Raw genomic sequence first — 18775 nt, forward strand, 5'->3', positions numbered from 1 at the left:
TGCAACATTGATAGTCTAGAGTTTGCACAAACATAATCACTGGCCTAATTAATTTGTAATTTATTCAAACCTCACAGATACATGTATATAGCAGCATCACATAACCTGACATTTTAACCTTAAAACTGACAGTCCCTCCCCACCCTAAAAAACATCTCAAACATGAAGCATTTTAAGAATGTTAAAGGCAATAACACTGTCAGTAATGCGTCTTGATTCAAGTTACACGATACAGCTTCACACTAGCATTCAAAGTGTCCATTGAGAAGCTTACCTCCTTCATTAGTTTAATAATATTAATATGTACTTCAAAAACAAAATAAGTTAAAATGAGAAACATTTTGTATGCAGTAGCGAGCAACCCAAAAGGCAAGACACATTGTTTGCTAACAGGATTCCATTTAGACCATTTCACACAAAATGATTTCATAAATAGATATATATATAGGGTGGCTGGAGTAACGGACAGCCATCTCAGTGAAACAGCCATAGTGCAGTTTATTACATTAACTGTCAATCACCAACAGTAACAAAAGACACCGTTTTACAGGAGACAAATGAGCAGCACATTTTAAAGCGGTACATTTTTGCAGGTCAACCACGAGTTAAGATACAAGCGCTGTAAAACCACCAAAAATGCAAGTAAGCATGTAAATCATCTTACTCTTTGGCATAAATCATCCTCATCCAGTAAGAACAACAAACCAGTGTCCATATGTCCACACTTTTGCTCATCCACCAAAATAAGGAACATGGTCAGTAATGTCACCGACACTACAGAGAACATAACACTTGAACAAAACACTTGTGATAGTTGATTGAAATGCTTTCAAACAGACATTTGAATTGAAGTTGCAGCTGAAATGCTTCCCTCCCTCCCTTAAGCATATTTGTTCTATTACTCAGTGTGATTAAATCACCAACGAAACCTAGAAGTATGCAGATTAACCACAAACTTTCTGCAAATAAGTTCGATTTACTTCTCAAAAAAAAGACCATTTTCCAGTGCTTTCTCCTTGATCATCTCAGCTGTACGTCTTTGATCAAAGTTCAGTAAAGCTTTCAGCAGGTCATTTAAGCTTGCGTCTTTGCCCTCTTTCTCAAACCAAATGTTCAGCAATTCGTGAATCCTATCCTCATATTGAAGTTGGTCTTTGCTTTTGATCACATTGCTGCTCAGGTCAAGTTGACGGAAGAATCTCTTGTAGTAGTCGATATCTACTTCCTCAAAGTACTGGAAGCACTTCCTGAGAGACTCTTCACCTATAAACAAAGTACAATGGTTCCATTCAGGTATCTTGACTTAACTCCACAAATTGCTTACTTTCTTATTCTGAATACTAACACTTGGCTTTACGTTTGATGGATTTGTATTAAGTTTAGGAAGAAAGTCCCGATTTTTTTTTCTTTAAAGGCCCACTGTGTAGTCCTTAGTGCCATCTAGTGGTCAAAGAATAGCATTAGAAGCACATACTGCGTGTGTGTGTGTGGGGGGGGTAGACACCTTGTTCGCCCTACAACTCCCCTCCAATTTTAATGCACCCCACAACTGGGGGTTTGGGGGCCGGTGGGGCGCCTGGCGGGGATTTTTAATAGGTTTTAGGTGAACTGAGTACACACTCACACGCACATACAAAATTTAAATTAAAAAAGAGAGAGAGAGAGAGCAATGATGATGAGATGTCGAATCGGTAAAATTACCGAATGAACAATACTAAACTCTCTCAAAAAAGAAAAAAAAAGAAAAAAAGAAGCACACAGGAGCACGCACTCTATGGTGGCTCAGAGCGAACACATTTCGCAAGCCTACCACCAATTTTTATTTTGCGTGAGCTAACGAGCACTTTAGCGAGCGACGACGACTTGGCAGCCGCTGTGATGCCCAGCGAGCGACACCGAAAGAGAGCGAGCCGGAATTAGCCAGAGCAGTTAACAAGAGTGGCTAGCGGGAAGAGCTAGTTACAAAAAAATTAAAAAAAATAGCTAGTAAAATTTGCGAGAGCAAAGCAGAAAGTGACAAGCAACGGGACCGAATCACGAGCGTTAGTGACGACCACCTGCAGGCCCCAGCTGTGGAAGGTAAACTGCGGTCGACCCATTGGGTCTGACACTCGATGCTAGCACCACCCAGGCTACACTACTACATTGGTAAAGTTGTCCTTTGGGCATCCGTAACAGGAAGATGACGGCGAAACGAATTGGTAGGATTTTTAAAAACTTATTGCAATAATACATTTATGAGAAAAGAGCAGTAATGAGAATAAACAGATTAAAGGACTCACAAATTGCTGGGATTATACAGCCATGGTAAAATTAAGAGACCACACTTGTTTCTTCAGTTTCATGTTCATTTTAAATGCCTAGTACAACTGAAAGGTACATTTGTTTGGACTGATATATAAATAACAAACATTTCATAAGAGTTTAACTTAAGAGCTATTCGAGACATTTTCCAAAAGTTTTCTACTTTTCTTGATAACTAATGTCACTTCACAATTTCTTCCACAAATAGATATGACATTGTACTATCAAAAATGGTGCTTTTCTTTTGTGTGAATAATTGTACAATGGCGTCTGATCACTTGATACACTTTTAGTTGCACCAGACATCAACATGAACAAGAAATTGAAGAAAACATGCCATGGTCTCAATTTTTTCCATGACTGTACGCAAAGTATCTTGTATAGTTTGTTTTGGAGAGTCACAACATATTTGATTACCTGTTAATGGTTTGGCAACTCAAGAGATTTCTGAGCACAGTCAGTTACATCTAATTTCTATTGGATTTCATTAAATAAATATCATGAAAGGAATGATTACTGTAGCTACACTCAAATTCTAAGGCCGAATGATAGGTCGCAATTTGGAAATTTGTTCTACATTTGTTTTGTTTTAAATGGAACACATTGAATTGAGATATAAGAAAGATGACTGAATCTGTGCCAAATCGTAGGCACAATATGCAAGGTTAGGCCCATACAACCAATCAGGTCAACAGCATTCTTAACATTATTCATACTTACGAATAAGAGAAATTATTTAAGACTTACCATTTACAGGAATCAGCTCTGGAAAAGGCTCCTCCTCCTCCTCCTGAATAACAACATATAATGCATTGAATTTCCAAATACATCATATATACACATTACATAGTGCCCATTTAAAATATTGAAAGCAATTGTTCGCCAAGCAGGTTGAAAAAGAAAAGTTTGCTGTGGTGATTGAAACGCTCTTGCTTTGTTATTTGGCAGGTGCCAATGACTCATCGGTTTCCCAGCAACACTAATAACTATAACACAATTGGAGACAAATGTGTAAACAGCAATGAAGGTTAAAAAAAAAAAAAGTATTCAGTAGCACTATCAATAAGCACGGATGTTCGTCAAATAAAAGAATGATTTTAGTTTGAAAAGCTAGTTGAGCTGAATTAAAACCACCTGAAATAATGTACAGTATAATACTTGGTGACAGATCAAATTGCTATACTATTAAATACTTCATTCAATATGGTTTTCTGCATGAGATAACAGCAACTTTCTGCCAAATAAATTGAAAAAGCTCATTCAACTAAATCATTGAAGGGCTAATGGACAAGAGTTCGCCAATGACAAAACAAGCACTTTGTCACAGTGCAATTCCTGTGGCAAATCACACAAAAAAAATTGGGTTGATGAATGGTCAAATTTTGTCTGTAAACTAAAGAATGTGGAAGAGGGAAAAATCAGTGTGTGATTATATCAAAAACATTTGAGAGTTTTCAATCTTTTTTTTGCCATTCTAGACAACTACCGTACATTTCGAAGATTAAAATATGTTTTCATTGCAAAACAGTATGCACAATTGTACTGTCCCAATGAAATCTGTTTTCATATTTCTTTTGCCACATTGTGTGTCCAGTAGTGTTAATTTCATCAACGAAAACGACAAAAATAATAATAATTTTGTCAACACACGTTTCACCGGACTAAAACTAGACTAGACTAAAACCTTCATTAATAAACTATAGAAACACATAATCATGGCTTTGACTCGCATCGAGTTGAGCACTACATGATATTTGTCTCCTCTGAGGTCTTTTGATTTTTTTATCCGTGTGTGTAAGTGGTTGACACTAATTGCACTGTAAATATATGTTATGAATGGTTCTTTTATGTGTCTCTTATATCCTTTTTATGTAATGTTGATTTATTGTATTTAATTTTTTTATCTGGACCTTTTTTTGAGTCTGTAATAAAGTTTTCCAATACCTGGGACTAAACCAATATGCATTTTTGTCGACTAATGAAGATGAGACGAAAATGTACTTCACTTAATAAAAACTGGACTAAAATCTATGGACATTTTAGTTTATGAACAAAATTGAGACAAAAATTTCATAATTTTGTAAAATCTTATCTCTGCTAATATGTCAATGTGACAGTCATGTGAAACCCCTCCACCCCCCCTCCCCTCTCAAATCTGCAGCTAGCAAGTGCAATATGCACAAACATATGGGACAGACAGGAAGTGGATTCACGCTGAAAAAAAATACATAATCCAACGGAACGGCTATAACGTTCTAACAATATTGTAATGTTAATCCGACCACTAATCAATGCTGGCTAATTTACTAGCTCTTAGCATGGAGCCATAGTAACCACATGTCTATATACTGTAATTGTGTGTCAAGTTGTTTTTCATCAAAAAGATTTAATGTGAAATAACTTTGGATCCAAAATGTTCAACATATTCTGATGACAAATAAATACAGGGGTTAAATGATTGTCCTGACTAAAACCCTTGACAGTTTTTGTTGACTAAAACTAGACAAATAAAATTATGTTTATATACTGAAATAAAGACTAAAATGCTAGATTTATAGCCAGGATTGGGGAATCCAGGTCCAGAAAGTAAAAACCCTGCCATAGATAGGTGCTTTTACTTAACTGCCAGGTAAACGAGCTCAAAGAAGCACCTGTTGAGTAGAAGCAGCTGTGGTCAAACTGTTTCAGGGTTTATTCTCTCTGGACCTGGATTCCCCAACTCTGTTTATAGTCGACTAAAAATGTACTAAATAAAAACGGAATGTGGCTGACTAACTATGATTTTTTTTTTTAAACAAGCGTGTTTAAAACTGGACTAAAACAGAGACTAAATATTAAAATTAAGGATAAAATTAACAGTAGTGTCCAGCCAAGACACCAAATTCCCTTTGAACTGAAATTTTTGCCAGTGTGTGAAGAATCTTGGCCGTTTATAGACAACATAGTTGTTCTTCAGCATTACTCAAATACTGAAATAGGTTTTCACATTTTACGGTGTACCCAACCTCTCACCAGGGTCGACAACCCTAATGAGAAGAAGCAGTAGAGAAGATGGATAGGATATACGGTTTCACATTCCACATTACTTCAATGTCAAGCACTTTAAATTGAAGAAAAGTTACCTTTTTAAACTTTAAAAACGCAACATTTAAATGAAAGCTTTAAGATTTCACAGAAGCCTGAGAAAAATGTGGAAGAACAAGAAGGCATAAAGAGGTGAGAGGCAGAGTGAGACGGCAAGAAGCATAAATGAAGCAGGCCTGAGTTTGCTGCGCTCACCCTCAAATCGGGCGGACTGGCGACCAGATAGACTCCATGGGCAGAGGCGGGGAAGGCAGGGGGCAGGCTGGTTAGATTTTGTTGGGAGTTACTGGCAGAGCTGTTGCGGCTTTCAAACAGCGCTTGACACTCATCCTCAATAGCGGATGAGCTTTGAACTCTCACCCGTGGTTGAGAAAAGATCAGACTGGAGCATCCCGGCCTTTGGGTTTGTTCATTCTTCCCCTCCTGCATGTGCTGCGGTAGGTTAAGAAAACATTTAACGTAACTTGTGTAAAAATTGTTTTTAAGCATTCCTCCTTAATCATATGACGGCGAATTAGGGCCACATATAAATTTATATTTTTTCGAGGGTGGGGGCAATATTCATAGGAAAAAAAACTCTCAAATGTAATTTGCGACTTTAAAAAGTGGCAGATTTGCGAGAAAACAACTCAAGGACTCACAAGAAATACTAATAGCATAGTACTCGGATGTTTGTGCCAATACTTTTCGGTCTGGTTTCTAAATAAGGAGATAGTAGTTGCTTCAGCAGAGAGGAATCATATGATGTTAAGCATTCGCTCTTTGAGGCTAGCGACAAAGATGCCTCGCTTTACGAAGGTCACATCCTGAGGCTCAAGCATTTAAGTTAATTTGTTAAAATATATATTTACTTGTACATTTATGTTTACCGAATTATTTACACATTAATACATTTTGTTATTTTTTTGTACAAGTAGCTAAGTTGATGTCAAATCTGCTGCTCTCCGTTGTTCGCTTACATTTACCTCAAGTATGCTACCATCTGATTGGTTAGTGTTAGTCAGCTGATAGGGGATCAGGAAGTGTTGACGCTCTAGCTGCTGTGTATGACGAGTTAATTTAAACTTAAGAATGAAGCCGTCTCAATCATGCCTTTTTATTTTATAAACGGCGTCCACAGACTTCCGGGTTTTACACATCAGCGCCGTTTCTGGGCACTGCTGGGCGCGTTCCAACACTCGCACCCCCGCACATCGGCGGGAGGGCGTCTCGGCTATCTGAAATGCTTCGGACACAGAGAGAGACTACACACTCGCAGACTCGCACCTGTCGACGGGAATGCGCAACCGAGGGGCACAAAGGTGAAAGCGTTAGTACTGGGACGCGGTCCACACGTCGCAAACCAAAAACGGAAACAAAGTTGATGGATGAAAACCCGTAAGTCAGAAGTCCCGTCTCCTCCGTGGCATATAGTCCATAAATCCTCACAGACTATAGCTATGCCAGGTGTATTTGTTTTTTTTTCACAACTTTATAAAGTGGCAAATTTTCGACTTAATTAAGTGGCAAATTTGCGAGTTTTTTTCTCGGAATATTAGCAACACCCACCCACCCAGATTTTTTTTTATATATATTCGTGGGCCTAATACGCCATTGTACAATTATTCTCCAAGTAATGTTAACATGAAACTCACCTCAGCTTTCAGCTCATTTCCTAGAGTTTCTACGGAGAAGATGCAAGCACCAAGATTAATTATCCAAAATCTGAAAAAAATTTGGATAAGAATTGTTCAAGTTTTGTTTGGTTATACCTACCCGTTGTCACTTTCGTCTTACACCAGCAAATCAGCCCAATCATCAACCCTAAGGCAATGAGCACAGCTGCGACAATAAAGGCAGTGTTTGCTAGTTGGAGGAGAGGTCAGAGAATCACATAAGCACCATAGTATATATATGATATCCATTTGAACATATATTAAGATCATCTTAACTCATTTGAACCCAGAAACTTATAAATATTTTTTTTAATACTTTATACATTTATACGTTTTTTTATGATTAAGTATACAGAATACTGTAGGTCACTTAAAGCAAGGGTAGTCGTTACAAAAAACGGCCAGCAGGTGGCAGCAGAGTATAAGAGATCAGCCAGGGCCATGTTGCAACACTCTCTTTTGCCAGTGTTTTCAACAGGTTTGTGAATAATGATAAAACTGCAAAACAGAAAGAGATATAAATATACTTTTTTTCCTGATGAAAGAAGAGACTCTAATCTTTCTTTTGGTATGTTTCACGTTTTTATAGCAATAGAACACACAATTTTCTGTGGGCCTTGCAAAATCAGTCAAAATCCGGTAAAACAGACGGGAGTGAAGGGGATTGCTTTAGTGAAAATAGCTGGGAGTGAATGAGTTAATATGCGTATCATGCTAACAAAATAATGACAAGACTGAAACAGATCTGTAGAATCCAAACTATTAGTTTTCACTTTACCTGAGCCTGAATCGGACTGCATTGGGATTTTCTTGCATTCCGTGTTTGAGGTAGCGGTGCAGTTCCGAACAACCTTTTCATTTTTCTCGCACCTAATTTAAAGGCAGGCAAACAATAGTTGAAGCAAATACAAATGACTGATCTGTCATGAATGAAGAAAATGTACACTGTGACCTTGAACACTTTTTGCACATCTCGCATGCTTGTTCAGGTGCACAGAATCGTCCTTCTTTGCACCGACATTCTCCATTTTGTGTGATGTTACAAGGCCGGATAATCTCCTGATCTAAGGGGAAAAAACGCCTTGGATTATGGAATTTATCCTGACATCAGTTGGAAAATTTTGAATGTTTTGTCACACCTTTCCCAGTCATTCCTTTCAATAATGCAAGTTCACTAAGATAAAGTACCTGCCCGACACGTGGTGCATGCGAAACAGTGGTTGAAGTGATTGGCATGATCTGTGTATGTTTCAGATGCACATTCCTCACACTGCCCCTTTTGACCTGACGTAGTGCAGGCAGACTTCAAATGGGTACCTGAAACAAGCACAAAGCAGTCAAACATTTAATTGAGCATCAAAGTCAATTTGTCCCTTGACCAATCTTCACCAAGCACCATTTTTGTGCTTATGTGAAGGACTTCTTCTTTGTGTGTGTCACAAATACATAACGTTGTCAGTGGGCTAAACACAGTTGATCCTGCATTTGCCTTACCAGCTGGGCATTTTAAGCAGCAGATGTTGCCGTTCCGGTACTCTTCATCTCCGCAGATGGCTTCCCGCCGGGTCCTGATGCTTTGCAAGTCAAGGCCAGCCCGAGGAAATGTGGCAGTGGGTGCAAAAGACCAAACCAAAACAGAAATTACCTATGGGGGGGAAAGAGAGGACCTGGTCAACCAATGAAATCGGTATAGTTACCTCCCTGTAATGTTTAGTATTCATTCAGTATCTAATATATAAATTACAATTACAACAGAAAGATGGCTGATAGTATCGACATTTCTAGTATAAAAATGACAGAATTTTAGCTGCAGCTGCCATTCCTTAAATTGTCAAATTTTGTCACCTTCCAACACCCACGAATAAATGAAAATTTGATCAAAAATATCAGCGCTTTCTGACAGTTTATTTTCATAGTTACAGTACATATGCCTGAGATCAAAATTAGATGTCACTATTAACAATGGGCTCTTTGCACAAATCCACTACTTCCTAAACTCAATACCACTCCTTCAATTCCTGTCTTTCATGATTGGACAAATTCATTGATCCAGGTGTGTCTGGCCATTGTCATCGAGGTTACTGAGGTTTGTCGAATCATTAATGACAGGAAATAAAGGAGTGGTACTAAGTTCAGGAAGTAGTGTATTTGTGCAAAAAGCCCATATGATGCTAAAAAAAATACTGTGTACATTAAAAAACAACCATCCAAGAGCCGCCCACCATATGTTAAAAATAATTTTTTTATGACTATTATGTGCACGGCCCAAGGCGGTGCTCTTTGTCTGGCCTGCTTTTACGCAGGCTCTTCTTCTAACTCTGGAGCTCGAACTGTTCCTAGTTCCCCCACGCCTGCTTTAAGTGGCCTGGGAAAATGCCTTGTGCTCGGCTCAAGGCTTCTTGACAATCACTGCCTCCAGCGGGAGTCTCACAATTAGCCGCTTACTGTGTAAGCTAGCCAGGGTCGGTAGATAATGTGTCGAATATTCCCCACAATGTTAAATGTTTACTTAACTGTAAAATCAGGTGAGTAGCGGAAGAAATGACTGATGACGGATGACAATAAATGTATTACGCAAATTGGATATAGGCATAAGGCTGAGTTGCAGTGACTAATTCAAGCAACAGTTTACAACAGGAGCTGTTCAATCCTTGCATTCAGCAATATTTTACAGATTATTTTATTGTCTGAGATAACACAACACTAAATATTACTAGTTTGAAGTTTTGCAAGGCCGTTAGTGTGCACCAGTGAGCAAATGACAAATGATTGACAACCCATGAGTCACACCTTCTGAAACAGATCTGTCGTGATGGAAAGACACTTTTATCTCAGTCACAAGTTAAGCCATTTTTATCATTATAATTATATTTAAATATTAAATGCGTGGGTGATTTATACGGATGGTGGAATTCATGTTAGTAACTAGGTCCACTGTGCAGGACAATGAAACCAACTCAAAATTTTCTTTGTAATGTTATTTCAGAAAAATTTGTCCATCTGTGGGTACGTTCCAAACAGTATGATTAGCGGTCAGCGTGTAAATTATAATCCTGCGAAATAATCATATGTAGGCCTAGCAGGACAAAATTGCTTTTTTTCTGAATATGTAACACTGGTACATTTATTCCATACTACCCATAGCCTACTGCAGCATTATTTCATTGAAAACCCCGTGCATAGCTCAAATCCTTGGCATATGAAGATGCTGTCCACCACAATGCTGACACTTCCGTTACAGGAGTGGAGTGGCATCCGTAAAATTCACAACAACTTTCTATACAATTTTAAGAGCGATCGATGATTGATGAAATTGCCGTGCATGATTCCACGCACGAGAAACGTACCAATTAGCAGAACTTCAAATAACTATTGAAAAGCGTTAATTGCTTTTAGGGGAAATTAAATGACAAAGCAGCGTGGAATTTCGCAAGTCTTCACCGGTTGGCATCCAGGCGTTAACAAACTCACTGGAAACTCCCACAGACAATCTGCAAGTAAACCTCTGTGGGTTTTTTTTGGGGGTGGGGGGGAGGTCGACCTACCGGTATTCTGTACTCTTTATTCCCAACGCCTAACAAGCCTAAGGTATTTTGATTAGTATTTGGGGGGGGGGGGGGTCGACCTACCGGTATTCTGTACTCTTTATTCCCAACGCCTAACAAGCCGACGGTACAATACACTATGCATTTTCGACGCGCGTGGGGAAAGCTCCATAAAACTGTAAAACTGGCGATGTGCTTCTCCTCAAAAGAAAGTGCGAATGAAACTTACAATCGGGAGTCTGTTCATTCTTCGGTGAATGTATTAGAGTCCAGCAGACGGGAACCAGTCACATACTCTTCCTCGAAAAAGTTTTTGATACTGACAAGGAAATTCGCAGGTGGGACTAAATTACTTGAGTCATGACGTAAGGTTGAAGGGCGGAGCAAAATAGTGCACTGTCTGTAAGTATGAGGAGCTCGTAATACAAACAAGGGCGGGTCAAAAGTCAACTAATAAATACCAGTAATGTAGTGTAACAAAAATCAAATCAAGTAATGCCAATTTTTTTGGGGGGATAAGCTGAAGCTCGTTTTTATAACAGTTTTTCTCAGGCGCGTCATGGTTCCCCTGCAAAAGCCATTTTCTTTCTTAAAATCTTTAATACATCTCGAAAGTAAATATCTCATGTCAGTGAACATGTCAATGCCATGAATGGCAACATTACACTCTGGAGCAGGGATCACCCACTGCTTGGGTTCTGATAAATGCAAAGGGACTATTTAGCATGTTTTGTGCGTGTGCGTGTGTGCGTGCGTATGTGTGCGTGTGCGTGTGTGTGTGCGTGCGTGCGTGCGTGCGTGCGTGTGCATGTGTGTGTGTGTATGTGTGCGTGTGCGTGTGTGTGTGTGTGTGTGTGTGTGTGTGTGTGTGGGGCTAAGAGTGTAGTCTACCCCCACATACAGTTATGCACTTGCAGATTCGCATACTCTCATATTTAAAAATAAATAGAGGAATAAATAAAATGGAATAGAATAAAATAAAAATAAAAATCAATATTTCTATTGTTTATTTTTCCCTCTTTTTTCCCTGATTCTTTTCCCCATTCCTTCCCGCTTTCGTTTTTCATGTAAAATGTACATTGAATGCTTATCAGCGTTTTTTTTTTATTCGGTGAAGAATTTCTTAGGTTTGTAAAAATAAACAAATAAACAAATAAATAAATTCCCCAATGCATTTCAAGAATAAGAATAATGTACTTTTTTTTTGTCATGTACACAAATGTTGACCTCAGAATTTAACCCATCGCAGCAAACGCATAGGGGAGCAGTTTGGGGTATCTGTGTGTTGCTTAAGGACAAAAAGGGTTAACAAAAACTACAGTTAAACTCTATTGCGGGGGGTTGCAATGAATCAAATAGTAGGGTGGAAACACCGTCTTCGCCCTACAACTCCCCTCCAATTTTAATGCACCACACAACTATGTGTGTGTGCGTGTGTGTGTGTGTGTGTCGGGGGCGCCATCGGTTGGGGCAGACCGTAGTATAGAGCAGTGCTGCGGTCCCCTGTCCGTGTCCCCGCCGCGCCGCAACCCCCCCCCCCCCCCATTTTTTTTTTTTTAATGCACCACATACACTCACTGACATGCCTGGGAGGCAGGTGGATCGGAGCGTGGGGATATCATTTCCCTCTGCTCCGGTTCACCTGCTCCCAATTTTAATGCTCCACACACACACTTGGGGGGGGAAGCGGGGGCTGTGGACCGGTGGGGTGCCTGGCGGGCCTGCAGTGCCCCGTCCTGCTGCGTTGGGTTGGGGGCGCAGGCCGTGTTATGGTGGGGGGCGCCTGCTCCTGGGTTTGCTCTCCGACTGGTGGCCCCTGCGGGGCCCGGGGGTCCCTGAGGTGTTGCGCTTGCTCTGTCCTGGCAGGGGTCGACGGCTCCCCTCTTTGGTAGAGATTTTCATGCATGCCAGATCCACCACACCAGCATCTATCGAAACTCAGACACAATCTGCTTCTTCCTCAGGTCATTGAATCGGTGGAGGCTGGTGTCTGCGGATCTCACTCTGCTTCGTCTGTCCTTCCTTCCTTTCCTCAGTCTCTCCTTTGGTCTCTTGAGGTCTCCCTGATTTGTTGGAATTTAGATGTCTCTGGGGTTGGTGAAGGACTCTGGTTGGTGGCCTGGTGGGTGGTGTCTGGTCGGTGCTGGATTTCACTTTCCTTTCTTTTCTTTGGTCCTTCCGCGGGTCTCCTGACGGCCTCACGACTCTGGCTGGAAGTGTTTGTGGTTTAGGTGAACGGTATGGGATTTTTTAATAGGTTTTAGGTGAACTAATGAATACACACACTCGCACGCATGCACGCACGCACACACGCACATACACATACTCACCCACATACAAAAAAAAAGAGAGCAATGATGATGACATGTCAAATCGGTAAAATTACCGAATGAACAATACTGAGCTCTCCAGGGAAAAAAGAGAGAAAAAATATATATATATATACAGGGTGTCCATAAAGTCTCTTTACCATTTAAAAAAATTATTAAAAATGCAATTGATTAGATATTTTATTAAGATTTGTTCTATTGTATTCAGTGTTTATTAAAGTATTTTTTTTATCACACTGCATTTGTGTGTTTCAGGGATCCTGATTTTGTCAAAGAGGTGATGTTGAATGAACCCCTACAAAATGGATACCCCTCAAGAGAAGGCGCAATGTGTCTCATGGTTTATTGAAACAAAATCGGATAGGCAGACTCAGCAAAACTACAGAACTAAGTATGGAAGAAATCCACCATCACGTCCGTCAATTCGTGCATGGCACAAGAAATTTATGGAGACAGGGACAGTGTTAGATAAAGGAAGGAGTGGGCGACCTTTGACCTTTGACAAACAGAATCCCTGAAACACACAAATGCAGTGTGATAAAAAACTTTAATAATCGCTGAATACAATAGAACAAATCTAAATAAAATATCTAATCAATTGTATTTTTAATAATTTTTTGAAATGTTAAAGAGACTTTATGGACACCCTTTATATCTTTTTTGCAAAAAAACAAAAACAAAAAACCGACAAACGTGTCATGTCAATGTTGTCATCGGCTGTCGGTGACAATTAGTCACTTCCTTATTGGTTGTGAAAATCAACCCCAACATTTTCTTCACAATAATATATTCTATGTGACCTCACAAGCCTAAGGTATTCTGATTAGTATTGTGTTCGTGGAATATGAATTAAGCACCAAAATCCACCTGTTTTTCTCCATCTCAAGCTATCAACTGAAAATTACATCACGGTTCCTCAGTGCTCAAGGAACAATTAATCATAGCCCAGGTGAGCCATGATTGGCCCTGAGCAACTGTGATGTTATTTTTAAGCGACAGCAAGTGGATTCTTCGGATTGTCGTTTTTGCCCAGAATATTTATTTTCCTATCCTAGCTTATGCTTTCCTGTCCTGCCAGGGGAGATGACGGAAATATTTAAGATTGCAATATAACGCAATACTATTGTGTTATATTGCAATACTATTGCGTTATATTGCAAATCTATTGCATTTTATTGCGATATTTTTTGTGTTATAACCCAATAAGTTTTAAAATTTTCTCTTGCGTTATTTTGCAACAAAAGTAATTCTTGCAAAATCATGCAATGTTATTTTTGGAGGGGAACGAAATTCTTCAATTTACGGGTCATGAATTAAGCGTGCTGGTAGGAGCATGCATGCTAGCTTGGAGAGCTTTTTACAATCTAGAGATGTCCCAGGCAAGGACCTACTTCAGTACTTCACATGCAAAGGTATGTACTAAATGTTAACAGTTAGTTAACAAAACAAAACTGCTATAAAGGAAAGTTTGTACGGCTTTTCGAGTGTAGGGTGACCATATTTTGATTTCAGAAAAAAAGGACACTTGGCCTGATTGGCGTCGGATGGGTCGAACCCACACCATGACCATGTCTGTGATGTAATATAATATATTGTAATTGGGCTATCAAACCTTGATCCAGACTGATACAGACTACGTTTACATACAGGCAATAGATAGTTCCCGTGTGATGTCATGTCATGTGTCCACCATATTTTTTGGCTTTCCTAGCAGTTGGTACGATGTGCTCTTATAAATTTCAACAAACAAGTGTTCCTTTTTATAATCAAAATGGTTGTTTTGTGTTGGGTACATGTAAATTGGGATTCTATTCCATTCCAAAGATCCGAGCACATGAAGGTGATTTCACTAAATCAGTGATCAGTGAGTGTGGTAAGTAAGCCAATGTCAACAGAAAGGATGAACCCACAAAATACTCCAAACGTCTGCTCAGATCACTTCATCACAAGTTAATTAGTTTTCCTTTTAATGTTTGTTCTTTTGCTAAGCATGTTTAGATTGTGCATATTGTCCGTTCCTGTCCAGTCTAGCGCCTGCATGCTCGTAAACAGTACCCCCCACCCCGTGTTACAATAAATGGCTTCACACAACCACTTAGCACGAGTGAAAAAAGGGCATTTCTGTTATCATAGATATCGTCTGTAAAATAGCGCACACACATGCAAAAACATGCCAGGGTATTTTAATGAGCATTTTAATGAGCACAACTGTAGTTGTAGTTGAGCACATCATCCACCATCCTACTCACTTTGCACTGGCTTCCCATACATTTCCGCATCGAATACAAAATTCTCCTTCACACCCATCACTGTCTGCACGGTGCAGCCCCCACCTACCACACAGAACTCCTCAAACCGCACATATCAGACAAAACCCGGTCAGGCCAACTGCACCGTCTGCGCCCGCCCGGGACTCAGCTCAAGACCATGAAACTAGAAGTCTTTGAGGGTAAAGATACAGAAGAAGAACAAGACTCTGATGAGGAACTGGCCGCAAAAGTAATACGGATGGAAGATACTTTTGAAAGTATGCAGGGCGAAGGATTAAAAAGGCCTCAGAAGTTTACGGCCCAAATGAATCCTCTGTTGAGGAAATAACCTTTGAAGCCCTTGCCAAAAGGACTGTATGTTTGGAAGTCCCTTCTGTGAACAGATGAGTCCAAAATTGAACTGTTTGGTCACAACTAAAACAGTCATTTCAACCTTTTCCCTACAGTGACGAAGGGTTAGGTTCCACTCACCCACAACACTACTGAGCGACACAATAGACATAGTTATGCGTGTGTGGTTCATTTGATAGACGTTTGATTACATTCCTAAATAGTGTTACTTCCACCTTATTATTTTTCCCTGTTAACACCGGACAATTAGGTCATAAAAATAAGCTAAATATATCTTTACATCATCACTCACTTAAATATGACAATGTTTTCTAGAATCTTTTATTATATCCCCTGACATTCTCTATATGCGGTGATTTTCAAGTCAAAACACTCCATCTTGGCTTTAACCAATTATGGAGCCAATAACGTTAGCTAGCAATTATTTCATTCATTTAAAATATTCTATATTTTGTACTGGGCCATTATTGCTCTTCTTGTGGAAGTTCTGAATTGCTGTCGGTAGCATACTGTCAAATAGACACCCTACTGTCCTTTTACAATGCCAATCTTCATAAACTGCATGTCAGTTTTTGGTAAATGTCATTCTCATGTGCCAGTTAACATTATCGAAGGGGCGGTTGCCTGCAGCTCGCAGATATGCGACCAAAAAGGAAAGGGCGGGACAAAAGAACAACTTTTGCACGCTATGGACTAATGTTGTGGACAGTGACTGTTGATTAATGTTCACAGCTTGCTCTGAATGAACTTGTTACAGAATTTTATGGTGCGTTGAGTGAACGGCATACGCATTAGTAGAAATGTATGGAAAACTACCAAGGTGGAGTTTGCAAACTGAAGGTTTTTAGAAGTTTGGCACCTTGAGACAAAATACAGGTTCACATTGATACCAGAAGACCATGCAGTATATGCACTGCAGTTTATTAAACTCTTAACCCACATTGCACCACAATATTTCTCTTTTTCCTCTTGATCACAGTCTGCATATCTTTTTTCTGCACCATTAATCGTGCATGCAACTGGAACAGGTGGTTTTCAATGATAAGGTGATAAGGCAAGAGACACAGCTGAAAGTGTTATGACCCATTTCCCTTTCAGATGGATTTCACTACATTGTGCTTATCTGTTGGACCAAGGTCAGCTTCAGTAATCATCTCAAAATCATCTTCATGTTTTTCTTCTGTTACACAGACTTCAGCGTGCACAAGTTGACTGGGGGGTGTTGCGCAAAGGGGAACATACCAGGAAAAGGGGAACAAATCAAGAAAAGTAATGATTAAGAAGGAGAAAGTGAAATAAGGACTACTAAATACTCCTACAAATGTGGGCCTTTGATTGCAAACAAGAGTTGTTAGTATGCACAAAAAAGTTTTTTTTTTTTTTTTTTTAACAAATGTGTGTACAAATAAGTAGACCCCCCAAAAAAGACTGACAATTTGTTAATTCCCGGCCTAGCAGACATGCTACTGTCCATGGAGATCATAGAAAATACTAGATGTAGTCGTTTTTGTTGTGGGTTGCATTTATTTTTCGCATTAGTCAATTTGATTAAACTAAGCATTTTCTTTTCATTGTTCTTATGTTCATTGAGATATTGAATAAAATATAAAAAAAAATTGGAAGGGGGTGTACTCATTTAATATTCTGAGCACTGTAACTGGACTCAGGAGGGGGAGAGAGAGAGAGAGAGAGAGAGAGAGAGAGAGAGAGAGAGAGAGAGAGAGAGAGAGAGAGAGAGAGAGAGAGAGGAGAGAGAGAGAGAGAGAGAGAGAGAGAGAGAGAGAGAGAGAGAGAGAGAGAGAGAGAGAGAGAGAGAGAGAGAGAGAGAGAGAGAGAGAGAGAGAGAGAGAGAGAGAGAGAGAGAGAGAGAGCTATTACATTACTTACTCGTACTTCCACTCAAAGTCAGTGCGGGCTAGCTAAAGATAGCAACATGAGGCTAACAAACAGTAGGGGCGGATTTAAGATATTTGAGGCCCCAGGCAAATGTAGGCATGGGGCCCTTTAGAGTGAGAAGATAACACACAAAGCAATAAATCATTTAAATGAATAAATAAATAAATAAATACTGCATTAGTTACTCCACTATTGTACGTTATGTTGCTGGTTACACATTTCAAACCCTTCCTCTCAGTGAAAATCATATACCGTAGTTCGTTTTATTTTTGTAAAGGGGTTTTGAGTCTTCTGAAAAGTGCTATACAAATAAAATGTATTATTATTATTATTATTATCATTATATACCCACAGAATGCTTTAAGTGAAAGAGTATTCCTTAGTTGGAACACACCCCACTTTTCTACTCGTGACTGCTACCTCTGGCCTAAATCGCAACTGCAACCTCTGTGTCAAGTTTATGCATGGTGCATGTGCGAGTATGTGCACGTGAATAAATTCATTTTTTTCCTTTTTTCTTTCCCCAGTTTTCTTGGAGTCTGAGCTTGAGTTTGGGCTGTGCTCGAAAGCCAGCCTCTACCATGTACCGAGGACGTCACCCTCCATTTTTCAACGAGCTGGTGACATGTCCACTAGAGTGGACACGAGTGGACATGGGGGGGGGGGGGGGGGGTCCTGTATCATTTTTACTGGCACTAAACAACTTTGAGGAGGATGGTAGGAACACTGCCACACAAAAAACTACAAATGCACTGACTGTTTTATGGCATACGTCACTTCCCCCTTTACCCATTCGTTACAAAGTCAGAAGTCAATTTGATTGGTGTGAGCTCAAAAATGATGCAATGCACTTATCCTCATGGGAAATGCAGTCTTCCTTTTGTCCATATGGTGCCGCAAATAATCAACATAAACTGAAAGTTCTTTAGTGTTCCTTTAACATATTTTAAAACTATTACATGTACTGCAAAAACATTTACCCAGAGATTTTTTTTTATTTTCATGAAGTACAGATAGTAATTTTCTTTGTTCTGGCAACCATTCATCATCACTGCCGCTGTCATCATCAGTCAGATGGTAAATGGTCGACAATGAAAGGTTTTGCTAGCAGGTTCTGCACCTGACCATTAGAAAACACAATGACCAGGATCTTTACTCTCATATGAGGACTAAAATGTATAAAATATTGCTATAATAAAAATTCAATGATGATTTAAAGCAAAAACAAAACAAAACTATATATTGCAACAAAGTTACAGCAACACTAAGTTGTAGATACAATACAGCTAATGATGTCCAAAGTCCAATTTAGTGGATCAATTGCCATTTCCTCAAATTAC

The 18775-nt window shown here is 39.5% G+C and overlaps 1 protein-coding gene across 1 annotated transcript; it reads right to left on the reverse strand.

The window, feature by feature from the left end:
* Nucleotides 1–474: 474 nt before the first annotated feature.
* On the reverse strand, nt 475–10964 carry LOC144049421 (tumor necrosis factor receptor superfamily member 10A-like). Its single transcript, XM_077562334.1, has 10 exons — nt 10818–10964; nt 8538–8688; nt 8232–8360; nt 7996–8107; nt 7822–7913; nt 7144–7233; nt 7023–7051; nt 5584–5820; nt 3052–3094; nt 475–1263 (listed from the first exon to the last, which is right to left on the reverse strand). The coding sequence occupies exons 1-10, from the start codon at nt 10833–10835 to the stop codon at nt 977–979; spliced, it is 1188 nt and encodes a 395-aa protein (XP_077418460.1). The 5' UTR covers nt 10836–10964; the 3' UTR covers nt 475–976.
* Between the last annotated feature and the right edge of the window lie 7811 nt (nt 10965–18775).

Source organism: Vanacampus margaritifer, chromosome 3, assembly GCF_051991255.1.
Source record: "Vanacampus margaritifer isolate UIUO_Vmar chromosome 3, RoL_Vmar_1.0, whole genome shotgun sequence".
Lineage (NCBI taxonomy): Eukaryota > Metazoa > Chordata > Actinopteri > Syngnathiformes > Syngnathidae > Vanacampus > Vanacampus margaritifer.

What these genes read in the sequence shown, in the direction of transcription:
- LOC144049421 (XM_077562334.1), bottom strand. An exon ending in TAAGACGAAAGTGACAACGG is followed by an intron (nt 7,052 to 7,143) that starts GTAGGTATAACC and finishes TCTTCTCCGTAG; the next exon opens with AAACTCTAGGAAATGAGCTG. An exon ending in GAAATGAGCTGAAAGCTGAG is followed by an intron (nt 5,821 to 7,022) that starts GTGAGTTTCATG and finishes AACCTACCGCAG; the next exon opens with CACATGCAGGAGGGGAAGAA.